The 27830-nt window shown below is 38.8% G+C and overlaps 1 protein-coding gene across 3 annotated transcripts in view; it reads left to right on the top strand.

Annotated features, from left to right (window-relative positions):
* The window catches only part of PARD3B (par-3 family cell polarity regulator beta), a 603755-nt gene that overhangs the window by 419039 nt on the left and 156886 nt on the right, over window positions 1-27830 (top strand). For all 3 annotated transcript variants that reach the window (XM_058186680.1, XM_058186671.1, XM_058186683.1), the window contains one exon: window positions 21590-21700. In XM_058186680.1, the coding sequence (XP_058042663.1) occupies window positions 21590-21700 (111 nt within the window). The remainder of the gene's footprint in view (window positions 1-21589; window positions 21701-27830) is intronic.

Here is a 27830-nt window from a genome sequence, read left to right as displayed (position 1 = left end):
GCAGCAGGAAGCTTACCCAGAATGAAATAGCAACCACTTAACAGCTCATGTAAAGAATCTTTCCGGTTTAAATATAAATGCTTACTATCTTGGATGTATGCCATACTTTATTGTACTTCCCTGGAGAGAACAATGGGAATGTAGGTCCAAGAACCTATCCCACGACTGCCCTGGTCCTCATAGGCAAAATTTTCTAATTATCTTCAAATATTGCAGAATTACAGAAGCATATTCCTATAAACAAAATGGAAAGAGGCTCATTGCTTTGCTTCAGCAGACGGATTAGTCCATTGGTGGAATTCAATTTTTTTTACTACTGGTTCTGTGGGTGTGGCTTGGTGGGCGTGGCACGGGAAGGATACTGCAAAATCTCCATTCCCACCCCACGCCAGGGGAAGGATACTGCAAAATCCCCATTCCCTCCCAACTCCTGGGGGAAGGATATTGCAAAATCTCCATTCCAACCCCTTTCTGGGGTCAGCCGGAGGTGGTATTTGCCGGTTCTCCGAACTACTCAAAATTTCCGCTACTGGTTCTCCAGAACCTTTCAGAACCTGCTGGATTTCACCCCTGGATTAGTCCCTGGGAAGTGTCGATTGAGACACCATCCAGGGTATTCCATTAATTCTAAACTAATATAGCTGCCTCTTTTTCCTGGTTTTAACATGTTTATATAGAGTCTTTCTTCAATTACAGAATTTTAAAAAATGGTATTGGCAGGTTATTATTCCAGCCTGGATATATCTCTTGCATTGTATATATTTATCAACTATCATTTTTTAAAAATGACTATAAATATTATAAGAGAGAGGAGCCTAGTACTAATATGAAGATGTAATTACATATACAATTTGGCAGATCATTCAAATTAACTATTTTATATAAGATTTTAGTTATTCAATGATGTTGTCCCTAAAATGATCTAATCAAGAGGAACCACTACCAGTCCATTCTGGCTGCAGGAATTCTGTGTTCAGTTTATAATACATCCATGCCACCCTCAATCATTAGATGTCTGTACATACATGTAGCGTAATCTGCATGTTAAACAAAAGGATAATAGTGGCATGTAGAGAGTTACAGTTCTGTGTTTTTCATTTAAAATTCCCAGTACACATAGTTTCAGCTTTGATCCTATCTGGACTAATTCTTTTGTCACTCTCAATAATTAATTCAGCTTCTGGAGAAAAGATGCTAATTCAAGCATCAAAGTAGCACTTTCTTTTTGTTTAATCAGAGTTGCTAAAAAAGATAGTTTAACTCCCATTGGACTCTCTTGGACTGTAGCTATTTTGGTCTTATTATCCAAAACAGGAAAAATATATAAGAAAAAAATATAAGATTATGCACCAGACAATATTGATGATATGTTTCATTTATTTTTTTTAATGATACTCTTCCATATTTCATTATAACACTTCCAGTCATTTTTTTGAATGGCTTGCAGAGACAAGTAATTGCTATGTATCAAGATCACAGCAACCAGGTTTCTTTCCAAAATTTATTTGAAAATGTGTAAGCTTGGTTTATCCAAATGCCAATCTGTTTTTCAGTTTTCTAAATGAATTGTTTCCAAGTACCCTTTTGAACAAAATGAGTAATTAAGCAATGTATCTCCAAAACATTTTTTGGTTGTGTAGTCTTCCTCCTTCTATAAAGCTCTTATATTTTTATACAGAGTTCATCCTAAGTCAGGATGGTGAACATCAGAATCTGTAGAAATTTCACGTGGTTTGAAGGGAAGGGAATGATTCTGAAAGTTCTTTTACTTTTTTTCTCATCAGCTAACAATGTAACTTTTAAACTATCAAGTGATCTGGTAGTTACGTTGCATTGTAATAGGTGGGTTTCAAGGTCTTGCTAAATCATATGATAGGTGAACACTGTAAAGGACCAGGCTGAGGATTAATCTAATATTTGCACGTGCAAACCAGGCTACAACTTCGTTAGTATTTCAACAGAAGCTTGGATATGATTTTTAGCCATTTAGCCATTCAGAATGATCATATTATGCTAATGAAAGTCTTTCTTTACATCCCCTCCCCTTGATTATTTGCTATTTTTGCGCTATTCTCTTTTCCCCTACAGCTTTGAATGATAGAGGTTTGTTTGTTTTATATAGTTCACTTTCTCTCTAGGTCCTGTGTTCCCTGTTAGAGTGGCTTTCAGCAGATGTACGCTTGTCTAGTACAGTAGAGTTTTTAGAAAACCACACTAATCAATTGCAATTCTTATTTTAAATTGGTACAATTATAAAAATAACTAAATAAGAGCCTGCAAAAATAAAATCTGGTCAACAAAGGCACTCTAATATCCAAGTATATATCTTTTAATTCCTATTTGATTGATGAATGGATTAGATTTGTATGGATGTAGATTTCAAGCAAGTTATATACACTTAGTCTAATTGTCATCTGTTCTCTTAGAAAATAACATTTGATGGCAGGTTTGGAGAGTTTTTGATTCCACATTGTTATAATACATCACAGCATCTGAATTCTTTCATAATTATATTTTAATGATAAGATGTTGCCAGTAGCTGGGAGAATAAATAATTAAATTTATTTTTATTTTACTTCTTAAATCTACATTACTATGCTTTGATATTTTAATTCACTTTATATTTGTCATCTTAATATTTCACAAGAATAGAAGACTGATACCTGTTATTACTGCATACATTTCAGTTTATTTATTTATTTCAAAAGTAATGCTAAGTCAATTATTATAGGTTAAAAAATTGTAAGGACCCACAGCCTGTTTTCAATATCTGGCTAAGCAATTTCTAAATAATTCTACATACCTTCGTGGAAATATGTATTTCTTTTAACTAGTGTTTTTAAAAATAATTCTTCCTTTAAAGGGTTTACAAACAGAAGTTAGCACTTGAACTTTTGGTTCTTTTTCCAATCAGTTTGTTACTCTGGTTTTATCATGAATATTAAGTAAAAAAAATGTAAAGCTGAGAAGAACAGCTTCTTTGATTACAGCCTCAGTATGGTGGTGCTTCTACTTCTCAAGAAATCAGTGTCTTGGCCTGCTTTCAATAGTCTTCTGTGTATGTGTGTTCATAGCAGAATATATTTCTATTTTATGCAATAAACTCCCTCCTCTGCGACACTTTTGAATTAGAGCTTGTGACAAAAAACTTTGTTACTCTATATCAAGATTCCACCTTGAAGTGGATTGCATCAATGACTGCAGATAAAATAGTTTTATAAAATCAAATTGATGCCACTTCACTTCTTGTTAGAACACTCAGACTCACATACAGACAATAAAAGACAATATGTGTAGCTCAGGGTTGAAATGAGGGGTCCCTGGTGCTCTCTGAGCTTGCTAGTCTAGCACTGATGATGTTACCTAGTTTGGGTAATGAAACATCTGCAAGAAAACAACCAAGCTCAGAGAGCATCAAGGACCCCTCACTCAGAGAGACATTAATGAGTATTCACCAAGTATCGAGGTGGGGGGATGGAAATCCTCTAATTTCTTATTCTCTTGAATCTTTTCTGTGTCCCGCTGAACTCTAGGCTTTTGTTTTAGTCGGAATTGGGCCCTGAACAGCAACTTTGATCTACGGCAGAACCAGCCCTACCGTTTGATAGAGGGAAGTGACTGTCTCACACACCAGATACTGGGGACCACCATTTAAATTCCTAAAGCACCATCTATTCCATTTTGTTGCAGGGCAGTGATGTATGTCTTGCACAAGCCTATCTAGTGCTAGCAGCCTGTTGTGTCAAGTGTAGAGAATGATGACATCCCATTGCCAACGTTGAAATAAGATTCAACTGCAAGTGCTGAACAGAGGAATAGAGTAGTGATGGCTCCCATTCTTTGCTTTGCTTTGCAAGGAATGGCCATCATTCTTTGGGGTTAAATGCTGAAAATTAAATATGTTTCCAGTTTCACTTTTCATTGTTCTAATTATTGTGCGAAATACAAACCTACTTTTGCTTTCTATCTATCAATGGTTCCCTTTCAAATTAAGCACTGTTTCACTTTATTCAAAGCAACTTTCATACATCCTTGTGCTTTTATTTGCATAGTACTTTCTAGTGCATGTACACTATTTCTACTACATATGCTACGTGTGTATTTAGCATTTGTTTTTTAACTTAAAGAAATTTCCCTTCTTTTTTCCAAACCAAATGTTTTATTATAGAATATAAATAGTACATTTTACGAAACAAATAAAAAGTGTAGTCTATACAATAGAAGCTGGAAGTTGTTAATGCTCTAATGATTAAAGTAAATTGAACTATTCAATTAGCAAATTTCTATCAGTGTTAAATAATTTCTAATATATGATGAACATAGTTGCTTATATGTTGATGCTTAATTTGACATTAATAAGAAGTTGCAAAGTGCATTGAATTATTTTGTAATATATAAAAAAAGTTTAAAACTTTGAAGTTCATATTAATGCCTGCACTGTATTATTTTTTTATTATTATTTATGAGTTCTAGAAAAAGGAGGGATGAAAAGGAAAAAAAGAGTTTCTTGGAAAAAGGGAAATACAGCAAGTCCCCAGGTTAAGAACAAGTTCTGTTCTGTCTTTAAACCCAATGTGTATCTACTATGAATCGGGATAGTGAATTAAATATTTGTCTTACTATGAATTACTGAAAGCAGCACAGATCGCACACAGACCGTGGCCCAGGGAGAGAATTGCGCGGTCATGTGCAATCAAGAAGGCATGCAAGTGAGAGCCGAGGAGCGGGGAGCTTGGCAGTTCTGCAGCAGAGCTGTAGGTGGTGCTGTGCTGCTCAGCCATAGCTCCCCACCTGCAGCACTGGGGCTCTCCTTGCTGGCGCGAACCTGCCTTTCTTTTCTTTTCTTTTCTTTTTCTTTCTTTCTTTCTTTCTTTCTTTCTTTCTTTCTTTCTTTTTTCTTTTTTGAGTCAGATTTTGTTGCTGGTTGGCTGCCTGCCATTTTAAGTACTGCAGGCAGCCCATTCATATCTACCAGAAGGCTCCCAGCTGCATCTTCAAATGTTCCTTTTATCTTGTATCCTAAAGTGGTAGAGAAGCTTTAAATACAGATTTCTGAACCATTCCTTTATGATTTACGACTTAAAACTTTCTTTTTCAACTGCCAAACCACTTCAATATTTTTATCTTTCTTTATACAAGACAAAAATAATTTGCACTTCTCTTTTCTCTGTCTCCATTGCTGTTCATGGAAGTGTTAACCATTGTGTTGTCCCATTTTTTAGAACTGAAATTGATCTCAGACTACTCAGGTTAGAATGTTTGGCTTAGAAGCAGGATCTGCCTTCTGCAGATGGAAAGTGTTTCTTTTACCCATTCACATTCACAAAGAAACGCTGCTGTTCCATTCTAATCTTTTCCATCTTCTTCTATGGCCTCAGAAATCTCCAAAACAAAAAAAGAGGTGGCGTTTCTAGGAGCTTTGGGAGGTGAATATTGGCAAAAATGCCCGTCGCATTGCACCTGATTCTCATTCAAGCAATGTTCATTCTGGTAGAAGGATTACTTAAATCAAACAGATGTCAAAACAATGAACTCCTTTTTGCCTAGTGCTCCCTATCCTTTCTCTATCCTACGTCTGTAGACAGCTTGAGAGAACTTGCAGTTGAAATGAGGCACCACCGGTTGAAACCTCCTCCCTCAGCTGAGAAGGCTGGCGGCTCCTCCACCCCGCCTCTCACTGCACCGCAGGGCTTCCGTCCGGTAAAATGTGAAAAAGAAAAAAAACTCAGTATAAGCCGAGGGCTTAAAAAAAAAACTGAGTATAAGCCGAGGGGCTTAAAAAAAAAAAAAACTCGAGTATAAGCCGTATAGACCCGAGTATAAGCCGAGGGGACGTTTTTCAGCACAAAAAACGTGCTGAAAAACTCGGCTTATACTTGAGTATATACGGTACTTAAATCAAACAGATGTCAAAACAATGAACTCCTTTTTGCCTAGTGCTCCCTATCCTTTCTCTATCCTACGTCTGTAGACAGCTTGAGAGAACTTGCAGTTGGGTTGATGATATTCCAATTTTTCTTGTGACCAAACTTAGAGGAGTAGCTGCTTTCAAGTGTGATGCCAGGCTGAGTCTCAGTTAGTTATTGACTGGTCTCTAGAATCCACTGAACTAAATTAAGAATATGCACTTAGCTTTACATCTGCTTTTACTTCAGAGAAACAATAATGAATATTAGTATTATAAATGAAGATGAACATGATGGGTTCTGATTGACGCAGTTGAAGAGTTATCTAGGCATGCTTTTTCTGGAATAAATTCCTGCTTTATATGTTGTAATTCTCACCCACAGGGTTGGGATGAAGGACTGTTTTACTATTCATAGAGTAAGAGCTTCATTGTGATTTACTGTGCATATTTTCCTCCCAACTCATACAATAATTTCAACAAGATGCATAGAATTGCTGTATATGGCACCCATAATTTCTGCCCAATAAATAAGAATATAACCAGAAAGCTTTTACATAGTTAGAGAAACACTAAAAATGTAAAAGATTTCTTTCATTAACACCCCTATTAACATAAATGTAAAATGAGTCTGGGCTGATAATCATAGGCAGCCTGCCTGACTCACTCCAGCGCTAATATCCTGTAAAAGCCTCTGTATGAAAGTAATTAATCAAAGTACAGTGCTGTTCTGAGAAAGTATTTCTCCTGCTGTAAAGCAGAGTGATAAAATAACACAAGGCAGTCATGGCAGTTAAGCATTTTATAGTCCCTGTGCGGACCTGAAAATCATACCTTATTAGTATCTTTATCTTTTGTACTCATTTTTTACTTACATTTAAATTTAACACTGTGGTTTGTTGCTATATATTTTTCTGAATATTGGAATGGCTTCAGAATATTTTATTTTGCTTGAATTGAGTAGTGGGAACAAAACCCTTATTATTTTTTCTGTCTATAATCAATCGTATCTTGAAAGAAACAATACCATATACAGAACTTTTATTGAGGCCTAATTTTTGCACACAGAGGAAAATGTTTACAGCAAACATATTTATGAAATATGAACTATAGTTTTATATCCTGGAAACTGTGGCCCATGTCCTGTCAAATGGCTGTTTCACTCCATGTAATCATACCTATTAAGCCATATGCCCCAGCAAGTCTGTTCTTTTCTATATAGACTATACTTTATTCAATATTCTCTCAAGTGAGCATGTCCTATTTCATTGTCCTCTTCCATTGAGAGATTGTGAAAAAGTTGGGGAAAAGTCAGTTGAAAGATATGAGAGATCTGAAGAAAAACAATGCCTCAATTAACACTTTATAAACACTTTATAAATTCCTATATTACAGTTTGCAAGCTTCTGTATTTATCCCAGACTATATTAACTATCCCTTACTGAAATCCATCTTGTTCCTGTTTCCTTGGTCTTATCAGTTGTCTACAGTTTGACACATGGCCACCTTACTTAACCCTACATAAGTCATTACTAATGCATGTGTATACTTTTTTATCCAAAGCTATTCTTACCATTAATGTTCCTGACCAGTTTCTAACACACTTGAATTTATTCTAGTTAATCTAGTCCATTTCAGCCCATCTTCAGGTCAGGCTTTGTGGAGATGTATAAGGAGGTAGAATTTACCAGGACAGAAATGCTAAATTTGTGAATAGTAGTGGTTTCCTAGCACCAGACATAATCAATGTATAAAATTCCATTTTCTGGTTTTCTGGGGCATCTGATTAGCTATTAAAAGTTTGGAGAGTGTCTTACTATGGCCCCATTGTTCCTTGACTGATCATTTTACATCGATGGTGCTAAGATATTATAATAATGGTTTATAGTAGTTGTGTCATAGGAGTATCTCCTCCTGTATCTACCTAGACTTCCTATTGTCCTTGCCAAGTAAAATCAGATAAGTGGTTGCAAGTGAAAGAAAGACACATGTGATACCCATGTTGATGCCTTTTCAGCTCTATGCAAAAAGAGTACCTTCTGCCAGCAATAGCAATAGCAATAGCACTTAGACTTATATACCACTCCATTTTGCTTTATAGCACTCTCTGAGCAGTTTACAATGTCAGCATATTGCCCCCAACAATCTGGGTCCTCACTTTATCAGCCTTGAAAGGATGGAAGGCTGAGTCAACCTTGAACCGGCCAGGATCGAACTCCTGGCTGTGAGCAGAGTTAGCCTGCAATACTGCATTCTAATTACTGCCCCACCATGGCTCCTACATAGAAGCACACTGAAATGAATGTCTACAGTCTATTTTAAGTTCTTATGTTCCTATTCCTACTATAAGCATCTTCTTTTGTTTATGCATTAGACCTATTAATATTTAAAAAAGAAATCCTTCTGTTGACAACTTCATCTGAAAACACAGAAATGGGGAAGAAATTCTGATGAGACCACAGTTTTTGGAAATCATCTGGCATATATCATTGTGGCTTAAACCAGCAGTTAGAGGAACACAGCCAAATGTTGGACTAGTTTTTCTCTTTCGTCATTCCCTTTGTTTCTGGTTTTGTGTGTATATATGTATGTATATATATATGTATATATATATATATGTATGTATATATGTATATATATATATATATATATGTATGTATGTGTGTGTGTGTGTATATATATATATATATATTTGTTTTCTGAGGTTTTCACGGGTGTTTGTATATAGGTCTTTGGTTGTTCGGGTTTTCTCCCGTGTAAAATTGGAAATGTCTTGGCGACGTTTCGACGAAGTCTCATTCGTCATCTTCAGGCTTCAGCTTCGTGCTTCTGGGAGCAATGTGTGATCGCAGCTGTTTCTTCCTTTTAACTGCTTGTGGGGGTTTGAACTGATTGGGTGGGAGCTTGGCTGTGCTCTGATTGGATGGGGGGTTTTCTGTGCTCTGATTGGCTGGGGTGTGTCCTGTGTTGGTGGGGGCTTGGTTGTGCTCAGTCTAGTCTGTGCTGCAGGGGATTTGAGCTGGTGAGCTGCATAGCTGTTGTTTGGCTTTGTGGTCGTGCTACATCTTCATAGTGGGTGTCAGTCTGCTGCATGAATGGATTGGAGGGTTTGAAATGGCTAATGTTGCAGCTGCGGTCTGGCTTCTGGTCCTTGGTCGTGCTTCATGATCAGTGTGGGTTTGGGTCTGCTTTCTGGGTGGATGTGCGGTGGTGACATCCTGTGTGGACCTTGTGAGTGTGGATCTGGTGTCATTCCTCGTGTTAGGGACTCGTTTGTCAATAAGGCGGGTTTCCAAATGGCTGGTAGGCGGAGGTGTCATCTCGTTTGTTCATGCTGTGTGGGCGTTTTCTATCTCAATGGCTTCTCTGATTATTCTGTTGTTAAAGTGTTCAGTTTTGGCGATAGTTCTGGTCTTTTAAAGTCAATATCATGTCCTGTGACTTTAAAGTGTTGGACCAGGGAAGAAGTTGGTTCCTCTTTTTGAATGAGTTCTTGTGTTCTTCAATCGTGCACTTATTCTTCTGTTGGTTTGTCCAATGTATGTGGTGGGGCAGGCGGTGCATGGGATTTCATATACTCCTTGATTTTCTAACTCAATTTTGTCTTTGGGGTTTCTTAGGATGGTGGATATTTTCTGTTTGTGCAGAATGCTGTCTTGATGTTGTGTTTGTGGAGGATCTTGCTGATTCTGTCTGTGGTGCCTTTTATATATGGGAGGAGGGCTGTGCCGTTTTCTTGTTCTCTGTCTTGGATTTTAGTGGGGGGTTCTTTTTGGATTAGCTTGGTAATCTTATTTGTTTGGAATCCATTGGATGTTAGTACGTTAGTGAGAGTGTCTAGTTCGGGTTTTAGGTGTTGTTCATCAGCTAAGCATTTTGTTCTGGAGATGAGTGTCTTGGCTACGGAGTTGATCTGTGCTGGGTGGTGGTGTGAGAGTGCGTGCAGATAGCGGTTTGTGTGTGTTTTCTTCTGGTAGATGGTGTGTCCTAGGGAGCCATTGGGTTTTCTGTAGACTAAGACATCCAGGAAGGGAAGTTGGTTATTAACTTCTGTTTCCATGGTGAACTGTATTTTGGGGTGTAGGCTATTGAGGTGTGTGAGGAAGTTGTCAAGTTTTTCTTTCCCGTGTGGCCAGATTATGAAGGTGTCGTCTACATATCTGAGCCAGAGTTTGGGTTTGTGATCAGATTTTTCTAGAGCTTGGGTTTCAAAGTGTTCCATGTAGAGATTGGCAATGACAGGTGAGAGGGGTGATCCCATGGGTGCTCCTTCTACTTGTTTGTATTTTTGTCCATTATAGATGAAGTATGTATTGGATAGGCAGTGGTTGGTCAGATCTAGGATGTGCTTGGGGGGGTTATATTTGTTTTGGATAGCTGTCAAGGCTTCTTTGATTGGCACTTGGGTGAAGAGGGATATGACATCAAAGCTCACGAGTAGGTCGCTGGGTCCTCACTTTATCAGCCTTGAAAGGATGGAAGGCTGAGTCAACCTTGAACCGGCCAGGATCGAACTCCTGGCTGTGAGCAAACAAAACTTACAGCCCAGCGACCTACTCGTGAGCTTTGGTGTCATATCCCTCTTCACCCAAGTGCCAATCAAAGAAGCCTTGACAGCTATCCAAAACAAATATAACCCCCAAGCACATCCTAGATCTGACCAACCACTGCCTATGCAACACATACTTCATCTATAATGGACAAAAATACAAACAAGTAGAAGGAGCACCCATGGGATCACCCCTCTCACCTGTCATTGCCAATCTCTACATGGAACACTTTGAAACCCAAGCTCTAGAAAATCTGATCACAACCCAAACTCTGGCTCAGATATGTAGACGACACCTTCATAATCTGGCCACACGGGAAAGAAAAACTTGACAACTTCATAGTGGGTGTCAGTCTGCTGCATGAATGGATTGGAGGGGTTTGAAATGGCTAATGTTGCAGCTGCGGTCTGGCTTCTGGTCCTTGGTCGTGCTTCATGATCAGTGTGGGTTTGGGTCTGCTTTCTGGGTGGATGTGCGGTAGTGACATCCTGTGTGGACCTTGTGAGTGTGGGTCTGGTGTCATTCCTCATGTTAGGGACTCATTTGTCAATAAGGGCAGGTTTCCAAATGGCTGGTAGGCGGAGGTGTCATCTCGTTTGTTCATGCTGTGTGGGCGTTTTCTATCTCAATGGCTTCTCTGATTATTCTGTTGTTAAAGTGTTCAGTTTTGGCGATAGTTCTGGTCTTTTAAAGTCAATATCATGTCCTGTGACTTTAAAGTGTTGGACCAGGGAAGAAGTTAGTTCCTCTTTTTGAATGAGTTCTTGTGCGTGCACTTATTCTTCTGTTGGTTTGTCCAATGTATGAGGTGGGGCAGGCGGTGCATGGGATTTCATATACTCCTTGATTTTCTAACTCAATTTTGTCTTTGGGGTTTCTGAGGATGGTGGATCTTTGTCTGTTTTTGCAGAATGCTGTCTTGATGTTGTGTTTGTGGAGGATCTTGCTGATTCTGTCTGTGGTGCCTTTTATATATGGGAGGAGGGCTGTGCCGTTTTCTTGTTCTCTGTCTTGGATTTTAGTGGGGGGTTCTTTTTGGATTAGCTTGGTAATCTTATTTGTTTGGAATCCATTGGATGTTAGTACGTTAGTGAGAGTGTCTAGTTCGGGTTTTAGGTGTTGTTCATCAGCTAAGCATTTTGTTCTGGAGATGAGTGTCTTGGCTACGGAGTTGATCTGTGCTGGGTGGTGGTGTGAGAGTGCGTGCAGATAGCGGTTTGTGTGTGTTTTCTTCTGGTAGATGGTGTGTCCTAGGGAGCCATTGGGTGGGAAGTTGGTTATTAACTTCTGTTTCCATGGTGAACTGTATTTTGGGGTGTAGGCTATTCAGGTGTGTGAGGAAGTTGTCAAGTTTTTCTTTCCCGTGTGGCCAGATTATGAAGGTGTCGTCTACATATCTGAGCCAGAGTTTGGGTTTGTGATCAGATTTTTCTAGAGCTTGGGTTTCAAAGTGTTCCATGTAGAGATTGGCAATGACAGGTGAGAGGGGTGATCCCATGGGTGCTCCTTCTACTTGTTTGTATTTTTGTCCATTATAGATGAAGTATGTGTTGCATAGGCAGTGGTTGGTCAGATCTAGGATGTGCTTGGGGGGGTTATATTTGTTTTGGATAGCTGTCAAGGCTTCTTTGATTGGCACTTGGGTGAAGAGGGATATGACATCAAAGCTCACGAGTAGGTCGCTGGGTCCTCACTTTATCAGCCTTGAAAGGATGGAAGGCTGAGTCAACCTTGAACCGGCCAGGATCGAACTCCTGGCTGTGAGCAAACAAAACTTACAGCCCAGCGACCTACTCGTGAGCTTTGATGTCATATCCCTCTTCACCCAAGTGCCAATCAAAGAAGCCTTGACAGCTATCCAAAACAAATATAACCCCCCCCAAGCACATCCTAGATCTGACCAACCACTGCCTATGCAACACATACTTCATCTATAATGGACAAAAATACAAACAAGTAGAAGGAGCACCCATGGGATCACCCCTCTCACCTGTCATTGCCAATCTCTACATGGAACACTTTGAAACCCAAGCTCTAGAAAAATCTGATCACAAACCCAAACTCTGGCTCAGATATGTAGACGACACCTTCATAATCTGGCCACACGGGAAAGAAAAACTTGACAACTTCCTCACACACCTCAATAGCCTACACCCCAAAATACAGTTCACCATGGAAACAGAAGTTAATAACCAACTTCCTTTCCTGGATGTCTTAGTCTACAGAAAACCCAATGGCTCCCTAGGACACACCATCTACCAGAAGAAAACACACACAAACTGCTATCTGCACGCACTCTCACACCACCACCCAGCACAGATCAACTCCGTAGCCAAGACACTCATCTCCAGAACAAAATGCTTAGCTGATGAACAACACCTAAAACCCGAACTAGACACTCTCACTAACGTACTAACATCCAATGGATTCCAAACAAATAAGATCACCAAGCTAATCCAAAAAGAACCCCCCACTAAAATCCAAGACAGAGAACAAGAAAACGGCACAGCCCTCCTCCCATATATAAAAGGCACCACAGACAGAATCAGCAAGATCCTCCACAAACACAACATCAAGACAGCATTCTGCACAAACAGAAAAATATCCACCATCCTAAGAAACCCCAAAGACAAAATTGAGTTAGAAAATCAAGGAGTATATGAAATCCCATGCACCGCCTGCCCCACCACATACATTGGACAAACCAACAGAAGAATAAGTGCACGATTGAAGAACACAAGAACTCATTCAAAAAGAGGAACTAACTTCTTCCCTGGTCCAACACTTTAAAGTCACAGGACATGATATTGACTTTAAAAAGACCAGAACTATCGCCAAAACTGAACACTTTAACAACAGAATAATCAGAGAAGCCATTGAGATAGAAAACGCCCACACAGCATGAACAAACGAGATGACACCTCCGCCTACCAGCCATTTGGAAACCCGCCTTATTGACAAACGAGTCCCTAACACGAGGAATGACACCAGACCCACACTCACAAGGTCCACACAGGATGTCACCACCGCACATCCACCCAGAAAGCAGACCCAAACCCACACTGATCATGAAGCACGACCAAGGACCAGAAGCCAGACCGCAGCTGCAACATTAGCCATTTCAAACCCTCCAATCCATTCATGCAGCAGACTGACACCCACTATGAAGATGTAGCACACCACAAAGCCAAACAACAGCTATGCAGCTCACCAGCTCAAATCCCCTGCAGCACAGACTAGACTGAGCACAACCAAGCCCCCACCAACACAGGACACACCCCAGCCAATCAGAGCACAGAAAACCCCATCCAATCAGAGCACAGCCAAGCTCCCACCCAATCAGTTCAAACCCCACTAGCAGTTAAAAGGAAGAAACAGCTGCGATCACACATTGCTCCCAGAAGCACGGTTGAAGCCTGAAGATGACGAATGAGACTTCGAAACGTCGCCAAGACATTTCCAATTTTACACGGAGAAAACCCGAACAACCAAAGAGATATATATATATATATATATATATATATATATATATATATATATATATATATATATATATATATATACACACACACACACACTCATAGATCTCAGTCTCTCCTCATCATTGCCCTCCGACTTTGGGGCTGGAGGGGGAGAGGCTGGTCTGTGGAATTTACAAACAACTTTTTGAGTGTTTCGAAACCATTGTTTCTACAGATGACAACCTCTTAGTATGAATTACGTTGTTTTTCTCCTGTTACTGACCTTTAGAGTTAATGCTCTTTTCTCACAAAATGCTTCAAATAACATTGTGTTCTCAGTTAGCTCCAATGACATCTACTGATATGGAAGACCTAATTAACTGAAAGAATTCCCAGTTGCTGAATTTAGCTAGCAATCTGCTTAGGACTCTGTCCAGCAGATGTTTTCCCTACATTAGAAGTCTAGGGACTTTGCAGACCTCCCTGCTCTTTAATCCTCAAAGTAAATATCAACACATTTGAGATGTGGAAACGAGTTCTTCAGCACAGAAATGAAATGTTACCATGGTCACCGCTTTTGAGTCTTGTGTGTAAGAAATTCATCACGGGAGCAACAAAGTAGGTTTGCAGAACAGCAAGTTCATTTTTAGCCTGCCTCAAAATTTAAAAAATGAAACAAAGAAAATATGGTGTCAGTGGGCTAAATAGCAATCAGCACTTAGGGCTGCCTGAGACATCATCAGAGAAATATTGCTTCGCCGTTATCAACTCTGATAAGAGAGATTATAAAATATAACAACAGATAGTTTTATAGTACATTTGATATTTAAATGATGGATACAGTTTTTTGAAATGGAAAATTAAAGTATTCAAGTTTGGTTCTGTGTATTGGTTTAGTTATTTATTTAAAAAATGTATATGGCTGCCTATCTTAAGCAACTTTGGGCAACTTCTAAGAACCAGAAAGACAGACAACCAATAAATAAAACAGTCATAAAAACAATAAACAAAAACCCTGCATTGTAATTGTCCACAGCAAGCTCAGCTACCTTTTTTTCATGACATCTACCCACACAATCCAAGCACATCAGTAAAAAGCCAAGACTTAATGGCCTTCCAAAGGCTGGTGGGCAGGGGGGCACAGGTGGAGGGCTATAGAATCACAAGCAGTGGGGTTTTCCACCATGTAGGGGCAGCCATGGAAAAGGTACACTTCCAAGATCTGGCTAGATGCCAGGATTTCAGGGAGGGGACCTGGAGCCTATCCACGCTGTCTGATCTAGTGGGGTAGGCAGATATTCTTAGGGAAAGGTAGCCCCACAAATAACTACGTCCCTTGAATAGCACCCGGAAGAAAACTGGAAGCCAGTGCAGCTTGCATAACTAAAGTGTAACATGGGCAAACCTATGGACTCTCAAAACTGTAGGCACCATTGTGTTCTAGGCCAGTTGTAACTTCTCAGTATCCTCAAAGACACCCCACATAACACACATAGCAATACTCCAGCCAGCAGATGACTAAAGCATGAGTGACCATGACCAAGGCCTTTAGCCAGGAATGGATGCAACTTTGCAAACACAATTCTTTGCAAAGACACCCCTTCCCCAGCCACAGCCACCGACCTGCTCATCAAGCAGGAGCTGTGAGTTCATGAGGACCCTCAATTTGCACACCAGCTCAGCTCAGGAGAACTGAGATGACAAATCATCAGACCCGGGGGGGGGGGAAACCCCAAAGCTACTCCATCTTGCCAGGTTGAGTCAAGCAGGGTGGTTGAGTTGATAGACTATCCAGCTCTATCAGAACAATTCTACACCTCTGTTTTTCTACCTTATTTGAGATGATTTGTATAAGATGGCAACAAAGCTGTCTGGGCACCAACAATTTATTAGTGTTCTTGCAACCAGATGCAAGACTTTAAAAACTTGTATTAAAGGTAATCTATTAAAAGTAAAATCAGGAGAGGGAAATCCATTCTGACTGCACAAACTGTCCTTGGCTACAGTACTTTAGATTTTTCCTGTTGGGATGACTCACCTATTTTTGCTCTTTTGATTGGGAATTGCAGGGAAAAAAAATCCTTTCCTGCTTTTGTATGCACAGCTAATACACCTAGTGCATTTGGATATTGCCATTCCATTGCAAACTGCATACTAATGGATTATAGCCGTAACTGCTTTCATAGCTTATTGCAAACTTCAGCTGATGCTCCCATAACATTACGCAGAGTGGCCGAAGGCCAGAATGTTCTTAATTTTATTTTCTGTCTCTTTTTCATATAGTTTGAGGAAACCATTTTGAAAGGCCTAATATATTAAATCCCCAGTGGTTTTATTCATCACAGGAGGCTTTTCTCTCCTAATTGAGCTATCAGTCTAACAGTATCACTATTTATCAAGAAGCATCTACTCCAGTATATTTCTGGATTGTATGAGAATGTTGTTTTTTTAAAAATAACTGCAACAACTTGCTTAGCGAAGGTGACTTTTGTGCTTTTTTTTGTTGTTGTTGTTTCAAATAGACTTTTTGAACTCGTGTAAAGTTCCCCTCTTTTTTTGAATAAGTACAATTTTTCATTTGATAGCCAGGATTTTTCTTAAGGTATAAAGTAGGTAGGAATTATTAGTTCCACTGAAATCTTTCAAATACAAGCCTTTTCGGGATCTTCTGTTGCTTGTATCATTTTATATCTCTCTTACATCAAAGGCTGCTAACATCTCCATTCCTTTCTTATAATTGCAAATGCTGGAAATATCTGAATCTAATAGCAGCCCAGATCTAACAAACTAAATTGCAGAGTAAAACCAAGGCCTCAAGAAGAGGGAGGAAGGAGCCAAGAAAGCACACAGGGTTGTTGTGGGTAGGGGAGGGAATTGGAGGAGAGAGTGCTGAGTGCTTGAGCTCATGTAAGAAAGTTGAATGAATAAGTAAAACTTCCTTATCTTTGGCAATTCAAGCCAGTAAAGGCTCCATTTGCATCATTTCTTGCCTAGTAAGTCTTGTTGCATCTTAAAGATGAACATGTCCCCTGAGGACTCTATCATGTTTTCTGCCATAGCTTTGACACCTGAATGTTTGGAATCTTAAAGGTAAATAAGGGTATCTTAACAAGTTTCAGCTTTGATATAAAACCAGCAGGAAGAACTTTCTAAAAATTTTGTAAATGGCAAAAAAAGTTTTTTAAAAAACAGCCAAGGTTACAAAAAGGCAGTATATTTAGTATGGCAGGTGTACTGTGCAACTTCACGCAGTTTTGGTATAAAGCCAAAAATAGCAGAGAGAGCTATTTTCATTTGGACTTACTTACAGTCCATTAGTATATAATCTTACTTCAGTTTATCCAGATTTTGACAACAATAATACATCACTATCTAATAGCACTCTTCTTGTTGCAGTATCTACTTGTTACAATTGCCAGGTGTTACAATGAACTTTGGCGTTCCTGTCTAAAGAGGGAAGAGAAGCAACTTTAATTTTTTTCTGTTTTGGTCCATGTTCTGCATTGTTCCTACAGCCATAGAAAGTCTGGGGCAGTATTACTTGGTAAAATTTTTAGCACAGGCAAAATCAAATATTAAACCTCTGGTCTGCTTGAATGAAACTAGGAAGGAGAGCAGAAACAATAAAACATGGTGTGGTTAGAACGCAGCGTCTCTAAAAGCAGTGTGTTATCCATTTAATATGTATGTATTAGACAAGAAAGCTCTCTTCTGGGCTGCTATTAGATTCAGATCTTTCCAGAATTAGCTTGAGGGCTATTTTACACTATCTGATTAAGCTTGTAAAGTTATTATGTGATAGAATAATTGATGATTTCAAATACTCAACCCTTTTTGATGATATTTCTGCCTGCTAAAAATTCAAGGAAGTGGAGATTTCTCTACAGAACAGTATTTAGTCCTCCTATCTGAATTCACTAGAGAGAAAGAAATATTTTTTATTCAGTGAAACTTTTGCTGATGCTTATCCCTAGGCAGGTGCTTGCTTTCCACTAAAGCATTCTGTTTGTTTTGAGTTGTTGATTATTTCCTACTCTTTTCCCCTTGTTCCTTTTGGCCCATAAGCAATGTGCTCCGTGATGGGTATGGGAAAAAAGGAATACCATTTTTTGCCTGAGCAAAATCAGTCATGAATTCCCAAACAGAATTACATGTTTTAAGACCAAATACTTTCTTCTTCCTGCTAGTAAAGAGGATAGCAATTGTTTTATAATATATAATAGAACCTATACATCTTTTTTTTAAAAAAAAACTAATAATAAAAATATTATAGCATACAATAAGAAAAAAAACAGGCTTTCTGGTATATGCACTTCTATTTCCTTCACATCTTTCTTGAACACTGGCAACTGCTTAGACTAGACTCTGCAGTTTTCATGGCAAGAGTTTCAGAAGTGGTTTGCCCTTGCTGTTTTCCTAGGGCTAGGGGAGAGTGACTGGCCCAAGGTGACCAGCTGGTTTTGTTCCCAAAGCACAAAGTCAGAATTAGAATTCATGATCTCCCAGTTTCTAGCATGGTGCCTTAGCCACTACACCAAACTGGCTCTCAACGGTGTTACTGATCTTTCCTTCCTTTCATCTTCTTGATCCATTTAATCCTTCTTCAAATATTTGTCCTTTGAACTGATCACTCACTTTTGCATTGTATCCACATTCATTCAACACCTATTCATTGTTGACTGTATTACTTCATTTTTACTGTAGACATTTCATACATGCCCCATTCCTAGTACATTCTAACCACTGCACTGTGATGGTGCAGTGGTTAGAATGCAGTACTGCAGGCTACTTCTGCTGACTGCCGATTGCCAGCAGTTTGGCAGTTCGAATCGCACCAGGATCAAAGTTGACTTCCATCCTTCTGAGGTCAATAAAATGAGGAGCCAGATCGTTGGAGCCATATGCTGACTCTGTAAACCGCTCTGTAAAGCACTGTAAAGCGGTATATAAGTCTATCCAACTTTTATGTTGAGATGAGCAATTATTTATTCATTTTAGGAAATTTATATTGCCACCTATTCGCACATGGTGACTCAAGGCTGCTTACAGGAATATAAAAACCTTATATATAAAACAATAAAAGAGAATAATCACATAATAAAATAATATAATAACCCTCCACCCTGCTGACAACACATCGACAAGCCATTTAATGGGTGCCTTCCAGAAGAGAGTGGGGGCCATTCTAATCTCTGGGGGAATGATGTTCCAGAGAGAGGGAGCCACCATAGAAAAGGCCCTTCTTCTGGGTCCCACCAGTGTATCTCCCTAGGGTAGTGATGGCTAACCTTTTCCGGCCCGAGTGCCAAAAGTGCATGAACGCAAACGCATGTGCGCGTGCCCGAACCCTCCAAACGTAATGCATGTGCAGCCCCACACATGTGCCCCACCCCCTGCACATGCATGTACCCTCACACGCACCCTGCACATGCCACCCCCACATGCACTCCACCCCCGCACATGCGCAACAGAGACCTAATGACAAGCTGGCCGGTGGGAGGTGCGTGTGCATGCACGGTAGAGCTGAACTAGGGTGACAGCTCATGTGCCCACACAGAGGGCGTTGCGTGCCACCTGTGGCACACGTGCCATAGGTTCGCCATCACGGCCCTAGGGGATGGGACTCACAACATTCCTTGCCTCCCTGCTCTGGTGGGTCAGGTAGATGTGACCAGCAAGAGACAATCCCTCAGATAACTTGGCCCCAAGCCATGAAGGGTTTTAAAGGTGACAACCAGCACTTGAATTGTACCCGGAAGCAAATCGGCAACCAATGCAGCTCCCGCAGGAGAGGTGATACATGTGCATACTGAGGTCTGTCCAAAACCATGTAGGCCACTGCATTTTGCACCAAAATGCTTCCAGATTCTCTTTAAGGGCAGCCCCATGTAGAGCGCATTGCCATAGTCAAGATGGGACGTAACTAGGGCAAGAGTGACTGTGAGTAGGGATTGTCGGTCCAGGAAAGGGATTAGTTCTTTCTAATACTAGAAAGAACTCGGAAAGAGAAAATCTAGAAATAATGGTAGTAGTATTATCATAAATTGGTGCTTTGTCTGCTCCAATGACAATATGTGAAGGAATACCCATATCCATAACTCCTGCTATTTTGCATAAGCATCTAGCGTGCACATTGAACCAGAAAGATTGATCTCTGTACATTCCACTTCATATACACAAGAAATGTACATAACATATGTGCATAAACTTAACCTTATGCAAATGTTGAATTTACACAGAACAAGATATTTTTAATTGGCAATTAATATGTGGAGTCTCCAAGCAGTATTATGTGATTTCCTTTTAGAGACTTGCTTTGTACTGTACTATGCTGGAGACTCATTATTTGAATTCAGTAGTATTGTGAGCTATATAATAATGAAATGAAAGTCAGGAATTCAATTTCGCTCACTGAAAAAATGCCAACTTTTTGGGAAAACATAATTCATCCAACATGCCACAGGAGAGATGCTTAATGAATAAAACAGTATTTTGTAGAGACACACAAAATAACTGAAGAATGTCCTGAATCTTTTATTTTTATAGAGATATATGCATATATACATACATGCACACACACACACACATATTCGTAAATATAATTCATACATACATATTCATACCGCTATGTATGCACATGTATGAAATGTACCTGTTGAATGCCTTTTACAAAGGCCTGTTAGCATCAGAAAAGAGATTAATGCTAATTTTATAAAAATTAGAAAAAATAATATATTTATTAATAATATAACGTTAGAAATAAATGGTGAATCAATTAAGAAAATAGTATACATGCATACATGTTACATAGGTAATGATTAGTAAAAAATTGGGCTTAAAAAAATAATTTGGGACTGTAACTGCTCGATGTCAGGGTAGCTACATTTTCCTCAAGATTCTATGCAGCGATTAAACTTCTTCCAGATTATCTGAGGAGGGATCTTCTCGGTCTTTATGGGATCTTCTCAGTCTTTATAGGATCTTCTCAGTGTTTTGATTCTCAAAACAATCACATTAAACTGTTGGAGAGACAGAACTGACTTGGCCTTTCAAGGCTCTCCTCCATATAATTTAATAAAAGAAATTAAGAAAATCTCATTAAATGGTTGTTTTCTTTGAAGCTGAGTTTACTTCTTATGTTTTCATCACCTTGTTTTATGCTTGGAAATAACTGACTTTGGGCTAAATTATTTAGAGTTTTCACTCTCTTTGCTCATGTTTTTAAAGTAACTTTAGTACTAGGTAGGCCAGCATTTTTCATCTTTTGTGAATTTGACAGAAACAGAATTTCCCATATTTTCTACCACATAATTGCTCCCCTTGGACTGTCCTTATAGATTTTCTTACATGCCATGTTTGTTTGTTTGTTTATTAAATTTATTTGCCACCCATCTCCTTTTGAAGTGACTCTGGGTGTCTTACAACATTGAAAGCAATAAAATCATAAAAGAGAAATATTTCTAAAACAATAAAAATGGAAATTATAATGAAAAATTTATGAAAAAGTTTGTGGAAAATAAGTTAATTTGTACTCTAAAAAATTGAGTTCCTTGAGTCAGCTTTATTGAAGCTGAAGCAAACCATAATATACTTTGTGGTCTGTTTAAATCAGCTCTGAAGATTTTCATAGCATTTTTGGCTTATTTTAATATGAAATCTCATTTTTAAATCAGATTTGGCAAGAAAAAAGAGGATAAAGGTGTACAAAGTGATCAGAAGGGAAACTCCAAGCAAGATACACTGAAAGAAGTTGACCTAGAAAAGATGAAGGAGGAACGGGAAAGGTGAGTTCAGTGTGTGTGTGTGTGTGTGTGTGTGTGTGTTTTGTTATTATTTGCTGGACTTCAGAAAGGAAAGCTAAGCGCTGGCCAGCAAAGTCTGGGGAAGGTACTCAAGAATGTCTATTATTCTTAATGGAAAGATTATTACAAAATGGTATCTATATGTAAAAACTGTCAGTGTGTATTGGGTAAATTGAGATTTAAAATGTATATGAGGAATACTTTCACTTTTAAAAATTGAATATAGAAGAAAGCGTTTATTAAGACTATATTGGAAAAGTCATGTAGAAAAAGCCACAGATACCAGGTTATAGGGTAAGTTGCACCCAGAATCTTATATTGAGAAACCGTACATTCAAAAAAATTATATGTAATGATTGAATATTCTGTGTCAATAAATATGTGAAGAAATTAAATAATATATAAGTCCCTTTGGCTGTGATATAGGCCACATTTCCAGTGATCTCTTGTCTGTCATGCCTAGCTTGTGCCTTGGACTTGGTTTAGTCAGAAACACAAAAAAGTCTGAGATCATTTGCTAAATTCAGCATTTTGTTTTTTATTATTATTTATAAAATGTTTATAAAAATATACATAATATTACGCAAATGATAAAATTAGTTTTAAAGTTTACACAACCAATAATTATTCTCATATGAATCTCCATCATCTTATAGCCAAAATGGTGGTTGGTCTATATGCTTAGCCAGCATTTGCATTGAGGACACTGAAATCTCTATCGCTGGCAACTGTAAGGTACATGTCTTTCATTTTTATGGAAGCTCATGTTCATTGTTGGGATCCTGGCAAACTACAGAGCATGCATCCCATCTGTTAAAGGGCCACTGCCGTTTGTTAAAATGTTGGCAGACTTCTGGGAATGATCCCGTCTGTTTCTAAGTTAATGTTCCAATTGGACAGACGTGGAGTAATTGTTGTTAATATTTCTTGTAGTGGTAAAATTTCTTTCAAAATAGAATATATTCCCTGGAGTGACAGTTAATTGGTAAGAACCTATTAAAAACACTCGGTTCCATGTCTTTATAATTCTGGTTTATCTTGTCTAATAATTATTCACCTTTTGACCTGGAATCATTTGAGACAGAAATGGGGAACAGCAGGTGTGCTTAGAAGCTGATGAACCTATATGATATTTTTAATTCACATATTTGATTTTTATCCTACAATTAAACAAGAAAAGAAATACCATTTTTCCCTGGATAGTTTTCTATCATTTATTTCTCCTTTAGAGAAAAAATGTACAACATGAATCCCAAAGGAGGGCTTAATTTATACCATATAGACAAGGAGATTATTCCTATTTTCTCTGTCATTTTTATATAATATATTTATGTGTCATCTTTCTGAAGACAGTGCTGGACAATGTTGCCTAGAAGAAGGGTTTTGTTTTAACAAGCATATCATATAAGTAAGTTCTAATTGCATAACAACCTTTGGCTGCAGCTGGTAATATAAATATAGTTCTATTCTTTTACTAATATTTTATTGAATGAGACAACTTCTCAGGAAAGGCAGCTAAAATGCAGATCTTATCAGTCATAGTCACACCAGTAGACTGTTTAGCATCCCATTCAGATGACTTTTAAAGCCATCCTACTTCAGCCATATACACCATAAATTAATTCCTATGGTTTATGGATAGGATGATTTTGACTATTACAGGGGTGTCAAACTCGATTTCATTGAGGGCCGTATCAGGGTTGTGTTTGACCTTGGGTGGCCAGAATGGACATGGCTAGCTCAACATCACTCATGTCAGGGGCGCCTTTGGTGGCCTGAGTTCTCTGCCAGTGAAAACGGGCTCCCAAGCTCTGTTTCCGGCTATGATGGCCTCCTGCAACCCTCTGCCAGAGAAAACGGAGCCCGGGAGAGCCGCATGCAGCCCCTGTGAGCTCCATTTTCAGCTGTGATGGCTTATTGCAACCCTCTGCCAGGGAAAATGGAGCTCGGGAGCTCGGGGGCTCGGGGGGGCTGCATGCGGCTCTCCTGAGCTCCATTTTCCCTGGCAGAGGCATCGCGGGCCAATCCTTCGCTGTGTCCAGTTGGTCCCACAGGCCAGATCTAAGCACCTCGCGGGCCGGATTTGACCCCTGGGCCTTGAGTTTGACACCCCTGGACTATTTCACAACACCTTGTTTTTGCCATGCTGGCTAAAAGTAGAAATATCTGAAGGATACAAGGTTGCCTTTTCATATGGTACTTGTGCATTTAAAATGCATCTTCAGTCTGTATAGGGGAAGAATGAGTTGATCACTACAAAATGTCATCCACATTGATCCTTCAAATTCTTAAAGTACTGTAGATATTTGTATATATGTTTTCACATTCCTATATGTGCATGCACATACTTTTTTTAACTGCTTTTTAAATAACCTTCTGGGAATTTTTTTTTAAATTTTCCAGTGTAAACATTCAGGTAACATTTCCCAACTTTAGATCATGTCTCCACTGTCATGTGATTAAAAACTATTGTCTAGTGTGTGGCCTCCCTTTTAAGTCAACCAGAGATGGCATGAGTTAGCTCAATGGTGGCCATGAATGGCATATTGAAGTACCCCAGAACCATAAGCCTGGCAAACATCACTACCAAACCGGCCAGATTTAGCAGCTCTGGCAGTTGGTTGGTGTGCAGCAGGAAAGCTGGTGTACCAACAACAGTCCATTCTGATCCCTACAGCCCAGCTTCACAAATAAAGCCTCACACCTAGCAATCTGTGGAGCAATTCTGAAAATCATTTATTTATTTATTTTATTTATTTATTTTATTTGTCATAACAATATAACAATATATATATACAAGCGTTGCATAAAGGGTTATATAATATATGAACGTATATATGAGGAGAAACGAGGTACTAAAAACATATATATACATAGGGGAAGAAACAGTAGGACAGGAACGGTAGGCACATTTGTGCTCTTATGCACGCCCCTTAGAGTCCTCTTAGGAAAGTGGTGAGGTCAACCGTGGACAGTTTTTGAGTAAAGCCTTTGGGGTTATGAGAAGAAACCACAGAGTCAGGTAATGCATTCCAAGTATATACAATTCTGTTACAGAAATCGTGTTTTCTGCAATCTAAACTGGAGCGGTTGACATTGAGTTTAAATCTGTTGGTAGCTCTTGTGATATTGTTATTGAAACTAAAAAAGTCATTGACAGGAAGGACATTACAACGGATGATTTTATATGCTAAACCCAGATTTTGTCGAAGGCGACGAAGTTCCAAGTTTTCTAGACCCAAGATATCAAGTCTGGTGGAATAAGGTATTTTATTAGTTTCAGAGGAGTGGAGAATTCTTCTCGTAAAATACCTTTGGACACGCTCAACTGTGTTGATGTCAGATATATGGTATGGGTTCCAGACAGGAGAGCAGTAATCAAGAATTGGCCTAACAAATGTTTTATATGCTCTGGTCAGTAGCGTGGTGTTTTTTGAAAAGAAGCTACGTAAAATTAAGTTAACAACTCTTAGAGCCTTCTTAGCTATATAGTTGCAGTGGGCTTTGGAACTTAAATCGTTAGATATAAAAACTCCAAGGTCTTTGACAGGGTGGGGGTCATCTGCGAGGCAATGTCCATCAAGCATGTATTTTGTGATTGGGTTCTTTCTTCCAATATGCAAGACTGAGCATTTACTGGTTGAGATTTGTAGTTGCCAAATTTTAGACCAAGCAGTTAGATGATCAAGGTCCTTTTGAATTGTGGATGTATTGTCAGTAGTGTTGAAAAGTTTCACATCATCAGCAAAGAGAACACAGTTACTTGAGATATGATTACAAAGATCATTTATGTATATTATAAAGAGAGTAGGTCCAAGAACGCTGCCTTGAGGAACACCACTCTTGACAGGAACAGGATTTGATAGAGCATTACCAATTTTAACTATTTGTTGTCTGTTTGATAAATCAGTGGATTTATCATGCTTTATGTCTACTCCACCTAGTTTCCCACCACTTGGTGTTCAGCTCTTAATGGCTTGCTCCAGAATGGCTACAAGACTCTAAAGACATTCATGCTGTGGAACATGTGTCTTTAGCATGCTTGAGGTAATTCATTTTCACTAACATGATGCTACAGTCACCAAACTATGAATATCCATGTGGGAGGTAGCTCAAGAGCTTAGTGTAATGAGTGATACTGGCAAAAAAGAAATAATGTATTGCCAAGGTCTTGAAAACACGGCAGCTGATTTTATGAACAATAAAAAGCTGGTTTTCCTATGACATACTACTGTAAAAAATGCACACCTAAGATACTATCTAAGTTATGAAGATGAGTGAAACTTTAATGCTTTCTGTTGCTATTCTGTTAACATAATGAGGATTTACCCAGAGAGTAAGGCTGAATTTTATAACTCTGCCCCAAGATTCACTAATCCTATAATGTATAAAGTAGTTCAGGCCTGAGATTTTAATGGATGTATTGGCAACCACCACCATGCAGTGATCTTGTGCTGTAGATCTTGCTGCCACTGTGACTTCACAAGCTGCATATTTTGTTACCTTCTGAACAGACCAAGCCTCAGAAATGATTTACAAGAACGTAGGCTCTGGGCACTTAGTTGCACATTCCTCATTAGGGGAGAGATTAATTTATTGTAAATCTTAACAATTGCAGTGCCTGGAGATAGCAGAAAAATGATATTATGAGCCTGAGCCACTCATTTGGGTTTTATAGATTTTAACTGCTTTCCTAATTACTGATATTGGTAAAAGTTTGTTAGCCATCTACTACAAATGTTCCATGTCTGCTAACATGATAGTTTGGTGGTATTCCTGTGTTTATATGGTGGAGAGGTAGAAAAAGATTTTTCCTTGTCTTGGCGTTTTGATCTCCATCTCAATCATTTTCCTGAAGAGAAATTATGCTGGGGGGGGGGGATACTTATCCAAAGAGCAGTGAGTTTCCTAATTTCAAGAAAAGTGCCTCTTGAGGAAGTACTCTTTCATTCTAGCCACAGAAGTTCTTTCCTGAAGCAGAGTCAGGAAAGTTGTTCTGGGACTCAAGTTGGATTCAAGTTCAGAAAGAATTTTGTGATAAGTGGCTCCAAAAGATTGTTACTCACAAAGTCTTGAACTCGTTAAGTGTGTCAATAAAATTATAATGAAAGAAACATCTTTTCACAGAATGGCTACAAACTAAGTGATGTCTTCATACCATTCAGTGGGATGTTATTAATATTTAGTAGCCACTTTTTAATTCAGTCAGCTAAATATCAATAGCTGCAAATCTTACTGTGGAATAAATGTGTCCCAGAATAAGACTAGCCTTGCTAAATTTGTTGTCCGTTTGTTCATCGTGTGTGTGGGCTCTTTTCCTCATGTGTATGCAAATTCTTACACGTTCTTTAGATATACACGTTACCATTGGTACAGCATTGCATTCCCAGAAGTCAATTTGCATATTCAACATATATATGTATGCTTAGTACTGTAGTTGGTGCTTTGACTAGAATTCAGTTTGTCTCCACTCTTCCTCAAATGCTATCAACATCACCACGAACTTTAACAGCTGTTATGGGGATGCTTATAAAGAGACATTTATCTCCATTGTGGTTTACCTACTGATGTCTTGTTATTCCACTGTAGATCTCAGAATAGCCTAGAAATGTATATGAGAAAGTCTCCTTGGCCAGATTATTTGTTTATTTATTACATCTATATGCCACTGCAGTCAAATCCAATTCACAGTGGTTTACAAGCTATATTAAAACTGATTTAAATATTCACAGTAAGTTTATTACAAACATATAATCAATAAACCATGGCCTAATCGAACAATAGAACAACACATAGATAATCATGCTGAATCATTATGTGCTAGTGACAGCTCAGGGGGCCAGCCAGGAGTGGGATTTGGGGGTTCTCCAAACTGCACAGACTCTTAGCTAAAGGTTCTCCCAAACCCCTGCAAACCTCCAGCAGCCCACCCCTGAAGGCTTCAACCGAGACTAACTAACTAATTAACTAACTAACTAACCAACCCTCATCAAAATTAATGATTTTAAAAGAAATAAATTAGGATGCCTTTCTTAAAATTAGAATTCTTTAAATGTTGGACACTATTTTACAAACGTTGTGCTTGATTTCAGAGTCAGAGGCCTCAGAACCT

Source organism: Ahaetulla prasina, chromosome 1 (assembly GCF_028640845.1).
Source record: "Ahaetulla prasina isolate Xishuangbanna chromosome 1, ASM2864084v1, whole genome shotgun sequence".
Lineage (NCBI taxonomy): Eukaryota > Metazoa > Chordata > Lepidosauria > Squamata > Colubridae > Ahaetulla > Ahaetulla prasina.
This window is presented reverse-complemented; position numbering and strand designations above follow the sequence as displayed.